Source organism: Hemitrygon akajei, chromosome 20 (genome assembly GCF_048418815.1).
Source record: "Hemitrygon akajei chromosome 20, sHemAka1.3, whole genome shotgun sequence".
Lineage (NCBI taxonomy): Eukaryota > Metazoa > Chordata > Chondrichthyes > Myliobatiformes > Dasyatidae > Hemitrygon > Hemitrygon akajei.
In genome coordinates, this window is record NC_133143.1 from 40910922 (window position 1) to 40929240 (window position 18319).

Here is an 18319-nt window from a genome sequence, read left to right on the forward strand (position 1 = left end):
TCTTCCAGTCAATAAAAGCTGATATCTTGCCTCACGTCTCAGAGAGTTATTGATAGTGCATCAAATACTGCCATACCCACAGTCCTGATCAATAAGAAACGGAACCTGGGCTTCTGTACCTCCCTCTGCAAATGGATCCTCGACTTCCAAACAGGAAGACCACAATCTGAGCAGATTGGTGATAACATCTCCTCCTCACTGACTATCAACAGTGGCACACCTCATCGTTGAGTACTTAGCCACTGCTTTACTCCCTCTGTACGCATGACTATGTGACTAGGTATAGCCCATATACCAGCTATAAATTTGCTGATGATACAACCATTGTTGGTAGAATCTCAGATGGAGATGACAAGGCATACAGTCATGAGACATGCCAGCTAGTTGAGTGGTGTCACAGCAACAACCTTGCACTCAATGTCAGTAAGTTGAAAGAGATGATTATGGACTTCAGGAAGAGTAAGACGAGGGAACACAAGCCAATTCTCATAGAGGAATCAGAAGTGGAGAGAGAGCAATTTTAAGTTCCTGGCCATCACGATCTCTGAGGATCTAACCTGGTCCCAACATATCAATGCAGCTATAAAGAAGGCAAGACAGCGACTATATTTCATTACGAGGTTGAAGAGATTTGGTTCGTCAACTAAAACACTCAAAAACTTCTATCGATTACAGTGGAGAGCATTCTGACAGGCGGCATCACTGTCTGGTATGTGGGGGTGGTGGGTGGCGGAAGGAGGGGGAGGACCAAGAAGCTACAGAAAGTTGTAAAATTATTTTGCTCCATCTTGGGTACTAGCCTCCGTAGTGTCCAAGATATCTTCAAGAGGTGGTGCCTCAGAAAGACGACATCCTTTATTAAGGACCCCCATCACCCAGGACCTCCCCTCTTCTCATTGTCGCGAAAGAGGTACAGAAGCCTAAAGCCACACACTCAGTGATTCAGGAACAGCTTCTCCCCCTCTGCCATCTGATTCCTAAATAGACATCAAAACTACAATCAGTGCCTCACTTTTTTTAATATATTGTGGCAACCCACTTTCTGCGCAGGCGAACCGGCTCACAAATAGCCAGCGCGTGGGGGGGAGACTTTGGTAATGCACCTCTGATCTCATTTCCGCCCGGAGAGGGCGGGCGCTAGGGATTTAAATGCCAGCACCGCGAAGTTTGAATAAACTAGTCTCGAAACGACTTACCGACTGCGTGTCGTTATTTCAGCGCTGTGTGTAGCACATCGCTACATTGGTGACCCCAATGGTCCAAATGGGATTTGGACCAAAGATGACCGACTCTTCATCTGTTCACGCAGTTTCGCTAAAACTGCCGACTTTCTGGACGCTGCGACCACGCGTGTGGTTTAGCCAAGCAGAAGCCCAGTTCCAGATTCGGCAGATATCCTCTGATTCCACGCGTTACTACCACGTGGTGAGCGCCCTTGACCAGGAGACAACTGCCCAGGTTGCGGATTTCATACAGTCGCCCCCGGAAGAAGGCAAATATTAAGCATTCAAAGCGCTGCTCATTGGGATCTTTGGCCTCTCATGGCGTGAGTGGGGTGCCCGCCTGCTTCACCTGGACAGTTTGGGAGACAGACTGCCATCAGCATTGATGAACGAGATGCTGTCCCTGGCTGACGGACACAAGCCCTGCCTCATGTTCGAGCAAGCGTTCCTGGAGCAACTGCCCGAGGACATACATCTGCTGCTGACCGACGCAGATTTCAGTGACCCCCGGAAGGTGGTGGCCCAGGCAGACGTGCTGTGGAAAGCCAAGAGGGAGAGCGTGGCGCCTGTCGGTCAGATTACCAGGCCACGCGCCCAACAGCAGACCAGACCAGTCCCGGCAGGGGGGCGCACACAGCACAGAGGCAGGAGTGAGGAGGCCAGTGAACAGTGGTGTTTCTACCACCAGCGGTGGGGCACAAAAGCCTGTCGTTGTCGCCCGCCCTGCAAGGGCCAGGGCCAGGGCCAGGGCCAGGGCCAGCTGCCGCTAATGACTATGGCGGCTGGCCACCAGGACAGCCTCTTGTACGTCTGGGACAAACAGTCAGGACGCCGCTTCTTGGTTGACACCGGAGTGGAGATCAGCGTCTTGCCCCCGATGGGGTATGACAACCGCAACAGGAAGCCAGGACCCACCCTGAGGGCTGTAAACGGCAGCACGATACGGACCTATGGCACCCGCACAGTACAGCTGCAGTTTGGCGCCAGCCGGTTCACGTGGGACTTCACACTGGCCGTCATGGCCCAACCACTCCTGGGGGCGGACTTCTTGCGAGCTCATAGCCTGCTGGTCGACTTGCAAGGGAAAAGACTGGTACATGCCGAGACTTTCCAGACATTCTCCCTGGGTGAAGCCAAGTTGCCGGCCCCACACCTGGACTCCATCACACTGTCGGACAACGAATTCACCAGAATCCTGGTGGATTTCCCATCGATTCTGGCACCGCAGTTCACGGCAGCCATGCCCAGACACAGGGTACAGCACCACATTCCGACCCAGGGACCAGCCCTCCACGCCCGTGCACGAAGGCTCCCCCCGGAAAAGCTCCGCCTGGCGAAGGAGGAGTTCAAGAGGATAGAGGAATTGGGGATTGTACGGAGGTCCAACAGCCCATGGGCCTCCCCCCTGCACATGGTGCCCAAAGCAGCCGGGGGTTGGAGGCCATGCAGCGACTACCGCAGACTGAACGAGGCTACCACTCCAGACCGCTACCCCGTGCCGCACATACAGGACTTTGCAGCAAACATGCACGGGGCAAGAATCTTTTCAAAAGTAGACCTCGTCCGGGGATACTATCAAATCCCGGTGCACCCTGAAGACATCCCCAATTAAGCACTCATCACCCCGTTCGGCCTGTTCGAGTTCCTCCGAATGCCGTTCGGCCTGAAGAATGCCGCACAGATGTTCCAGCGGCTAATGGACGCGGTGGGACGCGACCTGGACTTTGCGTTCATCTATTTGGATGACTTCCTTGTAGACAGCAGTAGTCACCAGGAGCATCTGTCCCACCTCCGCCAGCTCTACTCCCGCCTGAGTGATTTCGGCCTCACGATCAACCCGGCCAAATGCCAGTTCAGTCTCAATACCATCGACTTCCTGGGCCACAGGATTACCAAAGACGGGGCAACACCTCTGCCTGCCAAGGTAGACGCGATCCGCCACTTTGCCCGACCCAACACGGTCAAAGGCCTGCAGGAGTTTGTTGGTATGGTGAACTTCTACCACCGTTTCCTCCCCTCAGCAGCCCGTATCATGCGCCCTTTGTACACCCTGATGTCGGGTAAAGGCAAGGACATTACTTGGGACGAGGAGGCCGCGGCCACTTTCGTTAAAGCCAAGGAAGCCTTGGCAGTTGCCGCGATGCTGGTGCACCCCAGAACGGACGTTCCGACCGCACTCACAGTGGACGCATCCGACACAGCAGTCGGTGGGGTGCTGGAGCAACTCATCGAGGGGCGCTGGCAACCCCTGGCGTTCTTCAGCAAGCACCTACGACCACCCGAACTCAAGTACAGTGCTTTCGACTGGGAGCTGTTGGCACTGTATCTGGCAATCCTGCATTTCCGGTACTTCTGGCAACCTGGCCCCCGTACCAACTTCACAGCACGGACGGACCCCGACCCATGTACCCAAAGACCTGCAAAACTGTAAGTTTGTTTTTCTATGAAGGGGCGGACACCGGGCGCCGCTACAGCGGCCGTACGAGGGGCCGTTCAAGGTGATCAACAACAATGGGTCCACGTATGTTCTGGACATTGGGGGGTAAGAGGAGGTTTTCACGGTGGACCGACTCAAACCAGCCCATGTGGACTTGGTGCAGCCGGTCGAGGTTCAGGCACCGCGGCGCAGAGGCAGACCTCCCAAACAGAGGCTGATCCAGACTGTGAACATTGGGGGTGTATTGCTGGTTCTGGGGGGGGGGGGGGGTTATGTGGTGACCCACTTTCTGCACAGGCGAACCGGCTCACAAATAGCCAGCGCGCGGGGGGAGACTTTGGTAATGCACCTCTGACTTCATTTCTGCCCGGAGAGGGCGGGCGCTGGAGATTTAAATGCCAGCACCGCGAAGTTTGAATAAACTAGTCTCAAAACAACTTACCGACTGCGTGTCATTATTTCAGCGCTGTGTGTAGCACATCGCTACGATATATTATTTCTGTTTTGCACTATTATTAATCTATTCAATGTGCATCTATATACTTCACTGTAATTAATTTTTTTCTCTTTCTATATAATCTTGTATTGCATTGAACTGCTGCTGCTAAGTTAACAAATTTCATGACACATGCTGGTGAACCCGATTCTGATTCAAACTCTAAAAAAAATGTTCCTGTAAAACTGCAGGGGCTTTGGTTATTTGGATTTTGTGCTGGACTTCAGCTGAACTCCACTGATAGGAAAAGATCAGGAGCAACTTTTGCCACTTGGGCCTGGAAGAGGTGGAGCCTTTGCTTGTCCATAAGACCATAAAATATAGCAGCAGAATGAGGCCATTTGGCCCATCGGGTCTGCTCCACCATATCATCATGGCTGATCCATTTTTCCTCTCAGCCCCAATCTTCTGCCTTCTCCCCATACCTCTTCATGCCCAACCAATCAAAAGTCTATCAAACCCTGCCCTAAATATACATAAAAATTTGGCCTCCACAGCTGTGTTTGGCAACAAATTCCACAATTTCATCAATGATTCAGCACATCTGACTGTATGTCACCTCTTTCCAATGACTTAATTTCATATTTTACCAGCAGAGCCACGTCAATCCCTCTATTTTCCTACCTGTCCTTTCAATACAATGTGTATCCTTGGACATTAAGCTCCCTTCTATAATCTTCTTTCAGCCATGATTCAGTGATGCCTGAAACATCATATTTGTCGATCTGTAACTGTGCTACAAGTTCATCAACCTTATTCTGTATACTGCACACGTTCAAATATAACACCTTCAGTCCTGTATTCACCCTTTTCAATTTTGTCTGCCTTTTACATTGCAACTCATCTTGTTGACTGCTTTTTTGCCCAGTCATCAGTCTCTCCTTGGTAGGCGTCTCAATACACATTGCCTCTGTTTGTAAACCAACTACCTCAGCACTATCACTCTAGTTCCCATCCCCTTACCAAATTTGTATAAACCCATCTGAACAACTCTAGCCAACCAGCCCCAAGGATATTAGACCCTTTCAGGTTCAGATGTAACCCATCCCTTTTGTACAGGTCATACCTTCCCTAGAAGAGATCCCAGTGATCCAGAAATCTGATCCTCTGCCCCATGCACCAGTTCCTCAGCTATGCATTCACCAGCCAAATCGTGCTATTCTTACCTTCACTGGGACATGACACGCACACCAATCCAGAGATTACTGCCCTGAAGGTCATATTTTCAGCTTTCTACCTAGCTCCCTCAATTCTTTCTTCAGGACCTCCTCACCTTGTCTACCTATGTCATTGGTGCCATTATCTACCAAGACTTCTGGCTGCTCACCCTTGCCCCTGAGAATGCCATGGAGGTGATCTAAGGCATCCCAGATCCAGGCACCAGGGAGGCAACATAACATCAGGGTGTCTCTTTTGCACCCAAAGAAACACGTCTCTGTTCCTCTGATTAAGAAATCTCCCATCAACACTGCAGTCCTCTTCACCTCTCTTCTCTTCTGAACCAACACCAAACTCAGTGCCAGAGGCCCAGTCACTGTGCCCCTGCCCCCCAATAGGTTATCCCCTTCAATAGTATCTATAGCTGTATACATATTATTGAGGGGAATGGCCACAGATATACTCTGCATTACCCCTCCTTCTCCTGACAGTCACCCAGTTACCTGTCTCCTGCAGCCTGGGGTAAATACCTCCCTATAGCTCCTGTCTAGCACCTCCTCATTCTCCCGTATGAGTCGAAGGTCATCCAGCTGCAGCTCCAGTTCCTTTATACGTTCTCTCAAGAGCTGCAGTTCAATGCACCTGGTGCAGATGTGTTCATCTGGGAGTCTGGAGGTCTCCCAGACTTCCCACAACCCTCACACAGTACAAAACACTGCCCCTGGGGCCATTATCACTAAACAACAATGCACAAACAGATGAGGAATGAACAAGTAACAACAGAAAGAGTAGCTTTTCAGAGAACTTACTTCACCAAAGCCTGATGAGCTAAAGCTACTCTAAAGGTTAGCATACTCCAAAAAAAATGGCCATTCCGATAATGTCTCTCTGCTTGAACTTGAATTATTCTTATTGGCTCTTTCTAATGAGTCCCTCTTACTGATTGGCTGCTCCTCAACTCAGAGAAACTGCCACAAAACTCTACCTTTAAAATCTCGATCGCTGTCCTGATTTAAAATAATAGCTTTTTTTTATGCACCCCTGTTATGGATTGCCTCTCCCATGGATATGTAGTTTTTCTTCTCAAGCCAAATTGGGATCACCGATAGGACTGGAGACAAGAAATAATATGCTGCCTTCCAGAATGATGTGAGGAGCTGCCAGTGTTGGGGATCAATAGCTCGAAACCAGGGAAAGAATACTTGCAATCCTCTTATTTAAACATTTCACTGTTTGATCCCTCACAATTGCTCACTGTGGTGATTTCAAATAAACAGAGTGGTCTCCGCCTGACCCTGTGAACTGTGCTTGGAGGTGCCTGAAATTAAGAGTAGGACTATAGTTGGGATAGCACCATCTGCTCCATTACATTCTGTCCAATATTGGTAATGATTGTAGAACAGTTAGTGGCTTTACTCAGTCATGCTTTTCCTCTCCGCAAGTTCTGCTTGTTCACGACTGTAATGCGAATGTAATTTACGGTCTGATAAGGGAGGGGATATACCTTTAATGGTATTGTAGGAGGCTGGATTGAGTAAGTATTTGACCCTAGAGTGAACTTTTGGCTGGAGAGTAGATAGGGGGAGTACTCCTGTTCCTCAACTCCAATGGAGTTTTGAGAAAAGTAAACTTGAAGGATGAATCCTAGTTGGTTCAAGCCACAGCTCCTCATGGTTCTGCTGTTCTGCAGGAGATTCCCTCAGTCTCTGTTCATATCTTAATTAATTATTATTTTCATTCTATTTTATCACTTATTGTATTGGACTGCTGCTGCTGCTGCTAAGTTAACAAATATCACAGCACATACCAGTGATAATAAAACTGATTCTGATATCACAACTTTAATAGTCCCTAGGTTTTATCATTAGTGGGACCATTACCAATGGCATAATCCAGATGGTATTGCAATCGTTTTATGCTGGGTATTAATCTCTCTACAATTCTCATTGCATATAGAGAGAGGAGATGATTAAAATCCCAGACTCATTCTCTGGGCTGAGGTTCAGTTACCCGGGGAGGTCAGATGAGGAATATTAGCTCAATATCTGCAAAGGGTCAGGAGATCATGAGAACAGAAATGACCTCTAACCCAAGCAGAAATGCAGGGAATGGAAAACACAGGGGGAGCAATGGATGGAAAATACAAAATAAGGTATTGATGAAAAGTGAAATAAGGTATTAATGGTTAAATATAATGTAATTAATTGCAAAAGCTATATTTTCAAAATATTGAGGTATTATGAAAATAGGAAATGCTGGATACATTCAGCAGGTTAAACAGCATCATTCCGAGACCCTTCCACAGAAATGAAAAATAAAGTTAGTCTAAGTAGCAGAGAAGTTGGTGGGGTGGGGTGATAAGTGAAACAAAGGGTATATGGTGTGTGTTGTTCATGTTTTATGACTTATGTCTGACCATACAGAAAAAAAGAAAAGAGAAAAGGATAGCCTGCAAAAATTACCAGATATACATTTATCTATTCATATTTTGAATAGTCTTCATGCAGTCTCCATAACTCATACTCCCCCAAAGTTCCAATGCACATGTTCCATCCTCCACTGTGTTCCAGTTAATTTTGCTTTATCCATCTCATTAGATTCCCCTTGAAATGTTCAGTCATATCATCAAAATTGAAGCTAACATAATTTCTCACTCTGCATTCAACTCTTGTAATATAGGTATCAATATGATGAATCTGCATTACGCTGCATCCAAAGTCAATAAAACCTGTGGTGTGCTGCTCAAAATGCTTTCATTACTCCAGATTTAGTAGGGGAGGAGGGCAGGCCTTCGTTAGTCTCGATAGACCATGGATTTGCGCCTTGGAAAGTTTCCAGAGCGCAAGCCTGGGTAAGGGTTTTTTATGGAAGACTGGCAGTTGCCCAAGCTGCCAGTCTCCCCTCTCCACGCAACCGATGTTGTCCAAGGGAAGGGCATTAGGACCCATACAGCTTGGCACCGGTGTCGTCGCAGAGCAATGAGTGGTTAAGTGCCTTGCTCAAGGACACACACGCAGCCTCAGCCAAGGCTCGAACTAGCAACCTTCAGATCACTAGATGACCACCTTAACCACTTGGCCATGTACTAACTCCAGATTTAGTATAACCTAGCTGTAGCATAACTTGCACTCCCTATGGATATAAAGTCTGTGGTGTAATTAATATTTAGTAATATTTGAGCAATCTTGTAAATATATTGTTTGATTAAGCATTCTTCCTTGCTTATATAATTGATTATGATAAGATGTAAAAATATCTGAATTGCATAAGTTATGATTCTACCAAGTTATACATGCGCACCTTGCTTAAAGTAAAAGATAAAGTTAGACTCATATTTCGGACTTACGTCCTTTCCTATAAATTAGTTTTATTTTCAGAGTTACAAAACATAACAGTGGTGACGAGGTATTTTTAAAATGAGATTGTTTAGCTTGGGGGATATTACAGAAGAAAAGCCTTCAAAAATGGTTCATAACTGAAACACAATTTACATGTAAAAGAGCAGTTGAAATAGCTGTACCAATGGAAGCAACAGACAAAGATAAAACTGAGTTGCATTTAGGAACAAAAGCGAGCATGAACAAAATTGCAGCATCTAAACAGAAACTGGCCTGGCTGAACAAATTATGTTTCCATTGTGGCAGGGCTCATATAGACCGGACCAATGCAGATTTAGAAGCAAAACTTGCAGAAAATGCAACAAATTAAAATGGATACAAAGAGCATGTTGGACAGACAAAAATAAATAGACAGCATAGGGAAGAGATAAAGATAAAAAAGTTGTGTTGCAGTTTCAGAAATAACACTACTCTGCATGCTGTTGATGAAAAGTCTGATAATAATGAGAGTGACACAAGATTGAGTAGCCTTGAGATTTACTATGTGCAAACTAGAAATAGAGAAGCAATATGGCTTTCACCAGAGGTGAATGGCAAATTAATTAAAATGGAATTGGACACTGGTTCATCTGTTTCAGTTATTCCACAGAATGTGTTTGAATGGCATTTCAAAGAAACTGAACTGAAACCTATAGATATAAAACTAAGAACTTTTACTGGAGAAAAGATAACACCTGTGGAGATGATATTAGTAACAGCAAAATACAACAAGCAACACTGGGCTTGTATGTAGAAAATTCAAATGGGCCAGCATTGTGGGGTCGTGAGTGGTAGAGACAACTGATACTAGATTGGAGGTCCATCCACCAACTGCATGCCACATCCCCTGCAATTGAGTCAATTGAAAGTGAATAAGTAAGGTACTGGATGATGCCACAACTGTCTCCATGCTGTACAACATGAACCATTGCCCAACAGAGGACAAGCACGTGTTGCTACTAACCTCTATGCCTCTGGTTGGAAAGCACATTGGACCAAGGAAAGACCATGTTGCTCAGAGAAATCATGAAAAGTAATGAAATCAGTGGTCCAACTACAACAATTTTTGTAGGCAGCGTATCTGAGAAAGCTTCTGTTATGTTGATGAGACAGTTCCTTGCAAAATGTAGCTTTGTTTTAAGCTGGACGAGAGTTCAAGGAGCTTCAGGAAAGTTGGAATCATTTGGTTTTTGTGAGTTTACTCTTTGTGTATTAATGTTATTGCATGAACTTCAAGTGGGAGACAAAAAGTTGCTTATGAAAGTAGATGCAAAGACCAAGGCCAGTTGGATGAAAGGAAGGCCGAAAAGAAAGGAACCAATGGAGATTTGAAAACAGAGGATTCATCCCATGATGTTATGGATGAGGGAACCTTGAGGAGAGATCAGATTGTACAGGGAGCAATAGAAGCATTAATAAGAGAATACTCCAATGAACTAAATACACCTTCCCAAGATCAGGATACACAAACTAGAAAAATAAAAAGAAAGGAGAAGAAAGCTGTCCAGAGCTGTCAGAACCACTTCCTACAGTCTCAGAGTCAATTCCAATAACCACCACTTAGAACCTGAGATTGTTTTCAAAGCCACAAGTTCACCTGCCAAGCTGAGTGACTTCCCTTGTCAGTAAAGACTTTATCCCACAAGAGTAAGAAATCCTCCATAGAGATTAAATCTTTAAGCTTGAATAGGACAATTAAAAATTTACTATGTTGTGGATGTCTGTATAGTAGTCATGTTATATCATGTACTGTGTATATAGTTGAGATGCATTCTATATTAAGTTGGAGTTTATAGCTAAGCAGGGAGGTGTGTGCGTATTTAATATTTCAGTAATATTTGACTAACCTGGCAAATATATTGTTTGATTAAGCAATACTTATTCTTTATATAATTCATTATGGTTATACATAAAATACATGAATTGCATATATTATGATGCTATGCTATGCCACATGCATGCCTCACTTAAAGTAAAAAAAAACAAAGTTATTCTTACATTTTGGACTCATCTTTTCCTTTAAATTAGTTTTGTTTTGGAGTCACAAAACATAACGAAGTCCAATATCCATTTACTACTTTGATCATTTTCTGTACGTTCCATGACATTTTAATATAGCAGAATGTCTAAGATTCAATGGTCTCACACTGCTTCCAGATTTCCTATATACTTGGGATCCACAGTTCAAAGGAATTTTGGGGGAAAAATCCTATTGGAGGTTAAGATCCTTGTAAGTAGCTGTAATTCACAAATATTCCATTTCCTTATCTTGCCCACAAAAAAATATTCTTTGTTCTTATACTTACAACATATAGGCAATTACTCCAAGACTCCACATATCAGTAGGAAATGATACAAAGTCATAATTCACAACTTCAGGTGCAAGAAATTCTGGAGTTCCAAAATTTATTTTTAGTTTTTCTCTTGGTTTGTATCTGATAAAATAAATCAACAAATTATTTTAAGTTAGACCTCTTTCATCACTCCACTTATTCATTATAAAAAACATTACAGTAAAACACCAGTTAAAGTTAGGATAGGATTACTATACTTAATTATTTATTCCCCATCTTCTATTATATTAGTTCAGTCATCGGCAAGAGAATAGAAGAGAACATCATTACAATATCTGAGCAAAGAGGCTAAATGATTCAAACATATGGGAAAAATGATGAGATGAGCCTATTTCACATCAATGGCACTGATATGAAACTGATACATAATCGGTGGTCTAGGATTTACATTAAAATAATGATGAATTTAATGGCTTTCAGTATTAACATACAAAATGTCTAGCAACTTGCTGTGAAGAAGTGAGACCTAATGATTTGTACAGTTTATCTGCAACTTACCTCAACTTGCACGAGATCTATGAAGCTGGTAAATTTGCGGATTAATTGCAGCTACATTAGGGATGATACAGATCAATGTAAATATATAATTAATCATGAGATTAATGTTCTTAAAATGCCACTTAACTTTCCAGCCCTGAAGTGGAGAATTATTAAATATGGAGTCTCATTCATCTAAATTGTAAATGCATGTTGGAGATGCTTTTACATCTAAAATTATTATTCCTTTCTTACCTTTCTACTTATATTTTTCTTTCTTAGTTTGTCCTTTTTTTCATTCTCTTTCAGAATCTGATGTGACTGTACTTCATCCCCTTTGTTTCTGTCTCAACATTATGATCTCATTGGTTAAGGAGCTAACCTGAGCAGCACGATAGTGTAGTGGTTAGCAGAAATGCTTTACATCATCAGTGACCAGTGTTTGGAGTTCGATTTCTACTGCTGTCACTAAAAAGTTTGTGTATTTGCACCGTGACCACGTGTTTCCTCCAGGCTCTCTGGTTTCCTCTCACATTTCAGTGACATATGGTAAGGGTTAATGAGTTGTTGGCATGCTATGTTGCCACCAGAAAAGTGGTGTATTTGTGGGCTACCCCCAGCACAAAACAATGATGCAAGTGACCTATTTCAAGGTATGTTTCAATCTGTCGATGTGCACGTGACAAATGAAGTATCCTTCTTTAGCTCTGTTTCTATTTAGTTCACTAACGGCCCGAACAGCAGATTTCCAGAAACATGCACAACAAAGTGGCTGATTTAACACGACAGATTAAGCAGTCATGCCCTGCTCCAGCAAATTCAGGCACGACATTCTAAAAATACCACCTTCATTGTATTTATCAAGCTACCTATCTGAAATATTTTCCACCATTTCCAATGGTTTGAGCATCCACAGGACTCAGTGAAGTCCACCTGAACTTCAATGGGATGATCATTGTTTCAGAGGTTAAAAAAGTGTCAGAACATGTATCAGACCACCACATAGATAATTGGAAAATATTTTTTCTATGGCTGCTGCTGGTATTTTATTAAAAATAACAGTGACAATATTTGTGAAATACAATTGCTTTTCAGCCAATCAGATTTACAAACTCAATAAGCTATTAAATCAGGACGAACCATATCCTGTAATACTGAAGGGATCAGACATCCCTGAATAAGTTCCTCAAGCAAAATTTCTAGGTTTGATTGAAAGAAGCTAAGTTTCATAATGATTCTTCCTGGTATACTGCTGAATCAGCTAAGATATAAAAATAATATCGAAAAGGCAATATGACTTAAGAACATTTGTTTTCTTTAAATTAAACTCTTTTGAGGAAATTCTGATACATTAAGTTAGAGAACTCTTTTTTATCCTATTAGCAGACTACAGTTATATATTTGTTAATTAAAATAACTTTTACATTACATTTGTTTATTATGTCCTTCACAATTGCTGAAAATGTATGTATTTTTAAAGACTGTAGTTACTAATATTTGGTTCATAATCCAGAAATAAATGAGATGTACCTTCTTGCCAAGCCAAAGTCGATTATCTTTACTTGATTAGCTTCCCGGTTAACGCACAAAATGTTCTCAGGCTGAAATTTAAAAAAAATATATCAATAGTAAGAAAGAGAAAAGAAATTTGATGCATTGAAGCCCAACCTTCTACCGTGGAAATTCTCCCTACATGCTTTTTAATACAGCTTTAAGTTCTGCAGTCTTTGATTTAAACTCCTTGATGAATTATTGTTAAAAAATCACCGCATGGCTTTGATGAAAATCTGTTATTTGCATATGTGTATTCTTAACATTTACTTTTCACTCTATTCCTATTCACATTCATGAACTTTTATTGGTATCTGAGCCCATTCTGGCCTGCCTGACTGGCACCTCTCCTCTGTTTACCTCCCTTTACTCCATTTCCTCTGATATGTTGATCTGGGTCGGGCTTCCCTCTCATGGGACGCCTGCAGTCACAGATAACTTCAGCAGCTGCGAGGCTCCCATCATCCTGCTGCCGCCATTCCACAGGACACTGCCAGGAAAGAGGCCCACAGGTGGGGGAACTGAGGCTGCTGCACAGCTTGTGCACTCGGAAGGCCTTTCTCACAGTTTCAAAATAACTCTGATGATCCCAAACATTTTCAAAACCGCTTAATACATTTAAATTATGTTAACAATTAAAAATATGACTTTAAAAATCAAAGCATTATAATAATACCCAAGTTTTGTACAAACAATATTTTCATGGAATCAAAATGAATTGCTGCAGGTAGCCTGACTCTCATGAGAAAGAGTGAAGTTTTAACAGAAGGTGGGGGGCGGGCAGGGAAATACACTTTTCTAAAGCTGCTCTGAGATATTGCATTGGTTGTCAGCAGAGATGAGAATGTAGTATTATGCCACCCGAGTGCAATTATCACATGCAAATATCTCACAGCTTATGCTGCTGAATGATGTAACTGGTGATCTACAACTGGTTGTTCATCTAGCCAAGCGTATTAGGATGCTGAATGAAGTGGCACAGAGGGCAATGGCTCTTGTAATCAGATTACATAATACCGTCGCAACTTCAATACCGTCTGTTGGAGCTCAATGCTGGGCTCCTCCATCAGTTGGAGCAGATACTATCATATCCTGAGCTTTGTTTCCTTATCTTTCTATCTCTCCCAGCAACTCCTAAGTTTGCTTTATGAAACTCTAGGTACAACCGGCCTCTTTACATCGGCAGCAATACTCCAACCTGTGTCATAATGCACCCCGTGTACTGTGGGTACGCACCTGCTCCATACTGATCCAGAAATACTCCAGGTATCAAAACCCTTGGGTGAACACCTGTCTGTCTCTAAGTGACTGGAATGTGACTTACAAAATATTAATCTGTTTTGGATGTTAAACCTTAGGGTATCCCCCATTAGGCTTTCCTCCATTTGGAACTCTAGGGGGCAACCACTTGCATCTAGGTGTTTTAAATAACCTACTCGTGGCATGCATTAAAAATGACAGCGGCTAGAGGCCAATAACATCTCAACATGGCACGAGTTCAATATGAAACACCTGGGAAATCTTAGGAAACTGGGCCAGTGTACGGAGACAAGAATCACACACGTGGTTGTGTGTAATTTGCCCTCCCGCATGAGAAAATGTTAATATGTCAGTCACAAAGGAAAAGAATTTTCAGCTCTCCGAAATAACAATTTCAAGTATTTATAATTTAACTTTGTTATAATTTCTTTGCTGTGGGTAAATTTTAACTGACTTGCAAAAGGGTCCCCAAATATCTTTCACCACCATTTACCTTTAGGTCCAGGTGAAGGATGTACATCTGGTGCATATATTGAAGTCCTTCACAAATCTGCTTTACAAATAAGATTGTGTCCATTTCGGTTAAATTGTAGTTTTCATCTATGATCCTGTCAAATAGTTCGCCGCCTTCAATACTGTATGGAAAAAGGTGAATTCATGATTCATTGAACAACATCCTGTGACAATTCCTGCTGCAAGGTAGGAGAGTAATATTCATTGTTGGTCACAGACCCTGATTGTACAATATCATGGCTGTTGCAAACAATGGTCCTGTTCCCAAACGTTTTTTCACTGAACTTCGTGAAACTTCAGATCTGGAGTACAAGGTGCCATTTGCATATTAGCTTATGTGCCCAAAGATGAGTTTTGTCTTCTGAGATTCAGTTCTTCAGCGCGCAGATTTCCTTTGTTTTTTGTTCTTATTAGGTTAATCGAGCTGGCTGCTGATTAGGACCAGGTTTGCTCTATGTGTTCAATTATAATGTCAGTAGTAACAAAATCAGAGTCTACATACAGTATACGTACTATAAATCTCTAACGGCCCTCAGTTAATCAGGCAGCATCTGTAGGACTCTGCTTCTGAACTTGACTTGTTTCCTCTCTGCCCAGTTCTGCTGCAGCATTTCTGCTCTGAAACATGAGCTGTTTTCCTTTCCACAGATGCTGAGGTTTCCAGTACTTTTTGTTTTTAATATATTGACTTTACTCCTATTTTAATATCACTCCATTATTAAATTTGGTAAAAGATACTGAACATGGTCTTTGTTCACACTCATAACACTAACGATGCATTTTGTTTTAAATGGCTTACTCCCAGTCTATGAATTGGTTGCCTAAGCTTCCACTTCAGACATTAAGGTACACAACAAGTGAATGTGAAACTCTGGACACCTTCACCTGCTATTGACACCCCTGACAGTAAAATGGAGAATTGGCAAAAATGGAGCTGTTGTGCCCCTTTTCCATTCAAATAAGACCAGAAGACATAGGAGCAGAATCAGATAATTTGGCCATCAAGTCTGCTCTGCCACTCCATCATGCCTGATTTATTATCCCTCTCAACACCATTCTCCTACTTTCTCCCTGTAACCTTTAACACCTTGATTAATCAATAACCCATCGGCATCCAAATTTGAAGATGCCCAATGTCACGGCCTCCACTGCAATCTGTGGCAATGAATTCCACAGGTTCACCACCCTCTCACTAAAGAAATTCCTCCTCATCTTTATCTTAAATGGATATCCCTCTATTCTGAGGCTGTGCTTTCTGGTCTTAAACTCCCCCACTATGGGAAACATCCTTTCAACATTCACTCTACATAGGCTTTTCAACATTTGATAGAATCCCCCCTCATTCTTCCAAAATCCAGAGGCATCAAACACTCCTCATACATTTACCCTTTGATTCCCAGGGTCATTCCCGTGAACCTCCTAGGGACCCTCTCCAACGGCAGTACATCCTTTCTTAGATAAGGGGCCCAAAACTGCTCATATTACTCCAAGAATGGTCTGACCAATGCCTTATAAAACCTCAAAATTACATCTTTGCTTTTATATTCTAATCCTCTGAAAATGAATGCTAACATTGCATTTGCCTTCCTTACCACTGACAACCTGAAAGTTAACCTTTAGGTAATATGACCAAGGATTCCAAGTCCCTTTGCACCTCTGAATTTTGAATATTCTCCCCATTTAGAAAAGAGTCTTTGCCTTTATTCCTGCTCCCAAAGTGCATAGTTGCATGATCATAGACTTCCCTACACAGTATTCCTTCTTCCATTTCTTTGCCCATTCTCCTAATCTGTCTGAATTCTTCTGCAGACAGCCTGCTTCCTCAACGCTACCTGCCCTTGCAACTATCTTTGTATTGACTGGAAACCTGGCCACAAAACCATCAATTCAGTCATCCAAATCATTGACATATAATGGGGAGAGAAGTGGTCCCAACACTGAACCCTGAGGAAATGGAAGAGCTAAAATACTTCAGTTAATGTGGAAGTGTCATCAGGCAGAGATATAATACTGAAGACACAAGATATGGTGGAATACGGAGCAAACAACAAGCTGCTTGAGGAACTCATTACGTTATGACACATCTGTGGAGGCAAAAGGATAAGGGCAAGATTCACGTGCCACTCCTTCAATGTGGTTTACTGCATTTGATGCTCTCGATCTAGTCTTCCCTACATTGGTGAGACCAAGCATGGACTGGTAACTACTTTGCTGAGCTCCTCTGCTCAGTCACAGTGGCCATCCTGAGTGCCAGGTTGCAAGATATCTTAATTTCCCTGTCTATTCTCTCACTAACCTGTCCGTCCTTAGCCTTCTCCACTGCCAGAGTAGGGCCAAATGCAAACTTTAGGAACAGCACCCCATATTCACCTAAGTAATCTACAATCCCACAGCCTGAATTTTGAATTCTCAAATTTCAGGTCATGGGAATCCCTTCTCTTCATTGCTCTACCCTCCTGATTCACCCAGGCCTTTCATAGACAATCTTCTTTCCAACCTCTCTCCATCATCCTGTTCTCTGGTCTTTTTCCCTACCCTCACATGGTTCCACCTGCCTATCACCCAGGCACTCAACTCAACGAGTGCTCTATCTCCTGTTCCCATCTGCCCACATTCCTTCCCTTATCTGGTTCCACTTGCTACTTTCCTTTCTTATCAGATGTCAGAATTTGCAGCTCTTCATTGTTTATAGTGACTATCTCCCAGCCTCTGGTGAACCTGGTATCAATACAATAGCCATTACACTGTCATATTGTTGTAAAACTCCAAGCAATACACTAATGTCCTACAGTGAAGAAGCCTTACAACCTTGCCAACATTAGAGCAGTGGCTGGACACTTAGGTCAGATTTAAGATATGAAAACATATATTGTGGTATCTTAATTTGTTTTTAATAAACTTAGATAGTCTAATGGTTCATTATTAATTCAAAGGTATATTTTCAGATTCTTCTATTGGATTTCACAATTGGATTCCTCTGGAAATTTGGCTGGCATTACATTCCATTATCCAGTGAGGAATTTGGTGATTCATTTTGAATTGCATTGCATTAAATTAAATTTAAAAAAAACAAAGAATTAAACAAAAAGCAGATGTCGTTGTCCACTTTGGTTGCCTATTCCCTCTTCCCTGCCTCCACCTCTGGTCTTCTAACATTCATCTCCTACACCCTAACGTGGTTCAAGCTAAATGAGTAGTTAACAGTTTCTGCTACTCTACTGAATACTTCTTAACTACAGTTAAAGAGTTCTATTATCCAAGTCCAAAGCTTTCATGTATAATGAGGAATAAAATTGACCAAGCTCAGTTTAAAATGCATGCAATCCTTCCATTATTGTTTGACCTTTTACTTGGATTGGTCTCAGTATTGTTCATGATTACTTAGGATATGTTAGCTCTTGGCTATCTTGGCAATGCGATGAGCACAAAGTTGAAAACATCTTTATATCCTTAAATATGAATGTCTAAGAACT

The 18319-nt window shown here is 42.7% G+C and overlaps 1 protein-coding gene across 9 annotated transcripts in view; it reads right to left on the reverse strand.

The window, feature by feature from the left end:
• mylk4b (myosin light chain kinase family, member 4b) overlaps nt 1-18319 on the reverse strand; it is a 189944-nt gene that overhangs the window by 21495 nt on the left and 150130 nt on the right. For all 9 annotated transcript variants that reach the window (XR_012095721.1, XM_073024204.1, XM_073024205.1 and 6 more), the window contains 3 exons: nt 14827-14968; nt 13053-13123; nt 10998-11126 (listed from right to left, as the gene is read on the reverse strand). Coding sequence is in view for 8 of the 9 variants with exons in the window: in XM_073024204.1 (XP_072880305.1) it covers nt 10998-11126; nt 13053-13123; nt 14827-14968 (342 nt within the window). In the remaining variant the exon portion in view is untranslated. The remainder of the gene's footprint in view (nt 1-10997; nt 11127-13052; nt 13124-14826; nt 14969-18319) is intronic.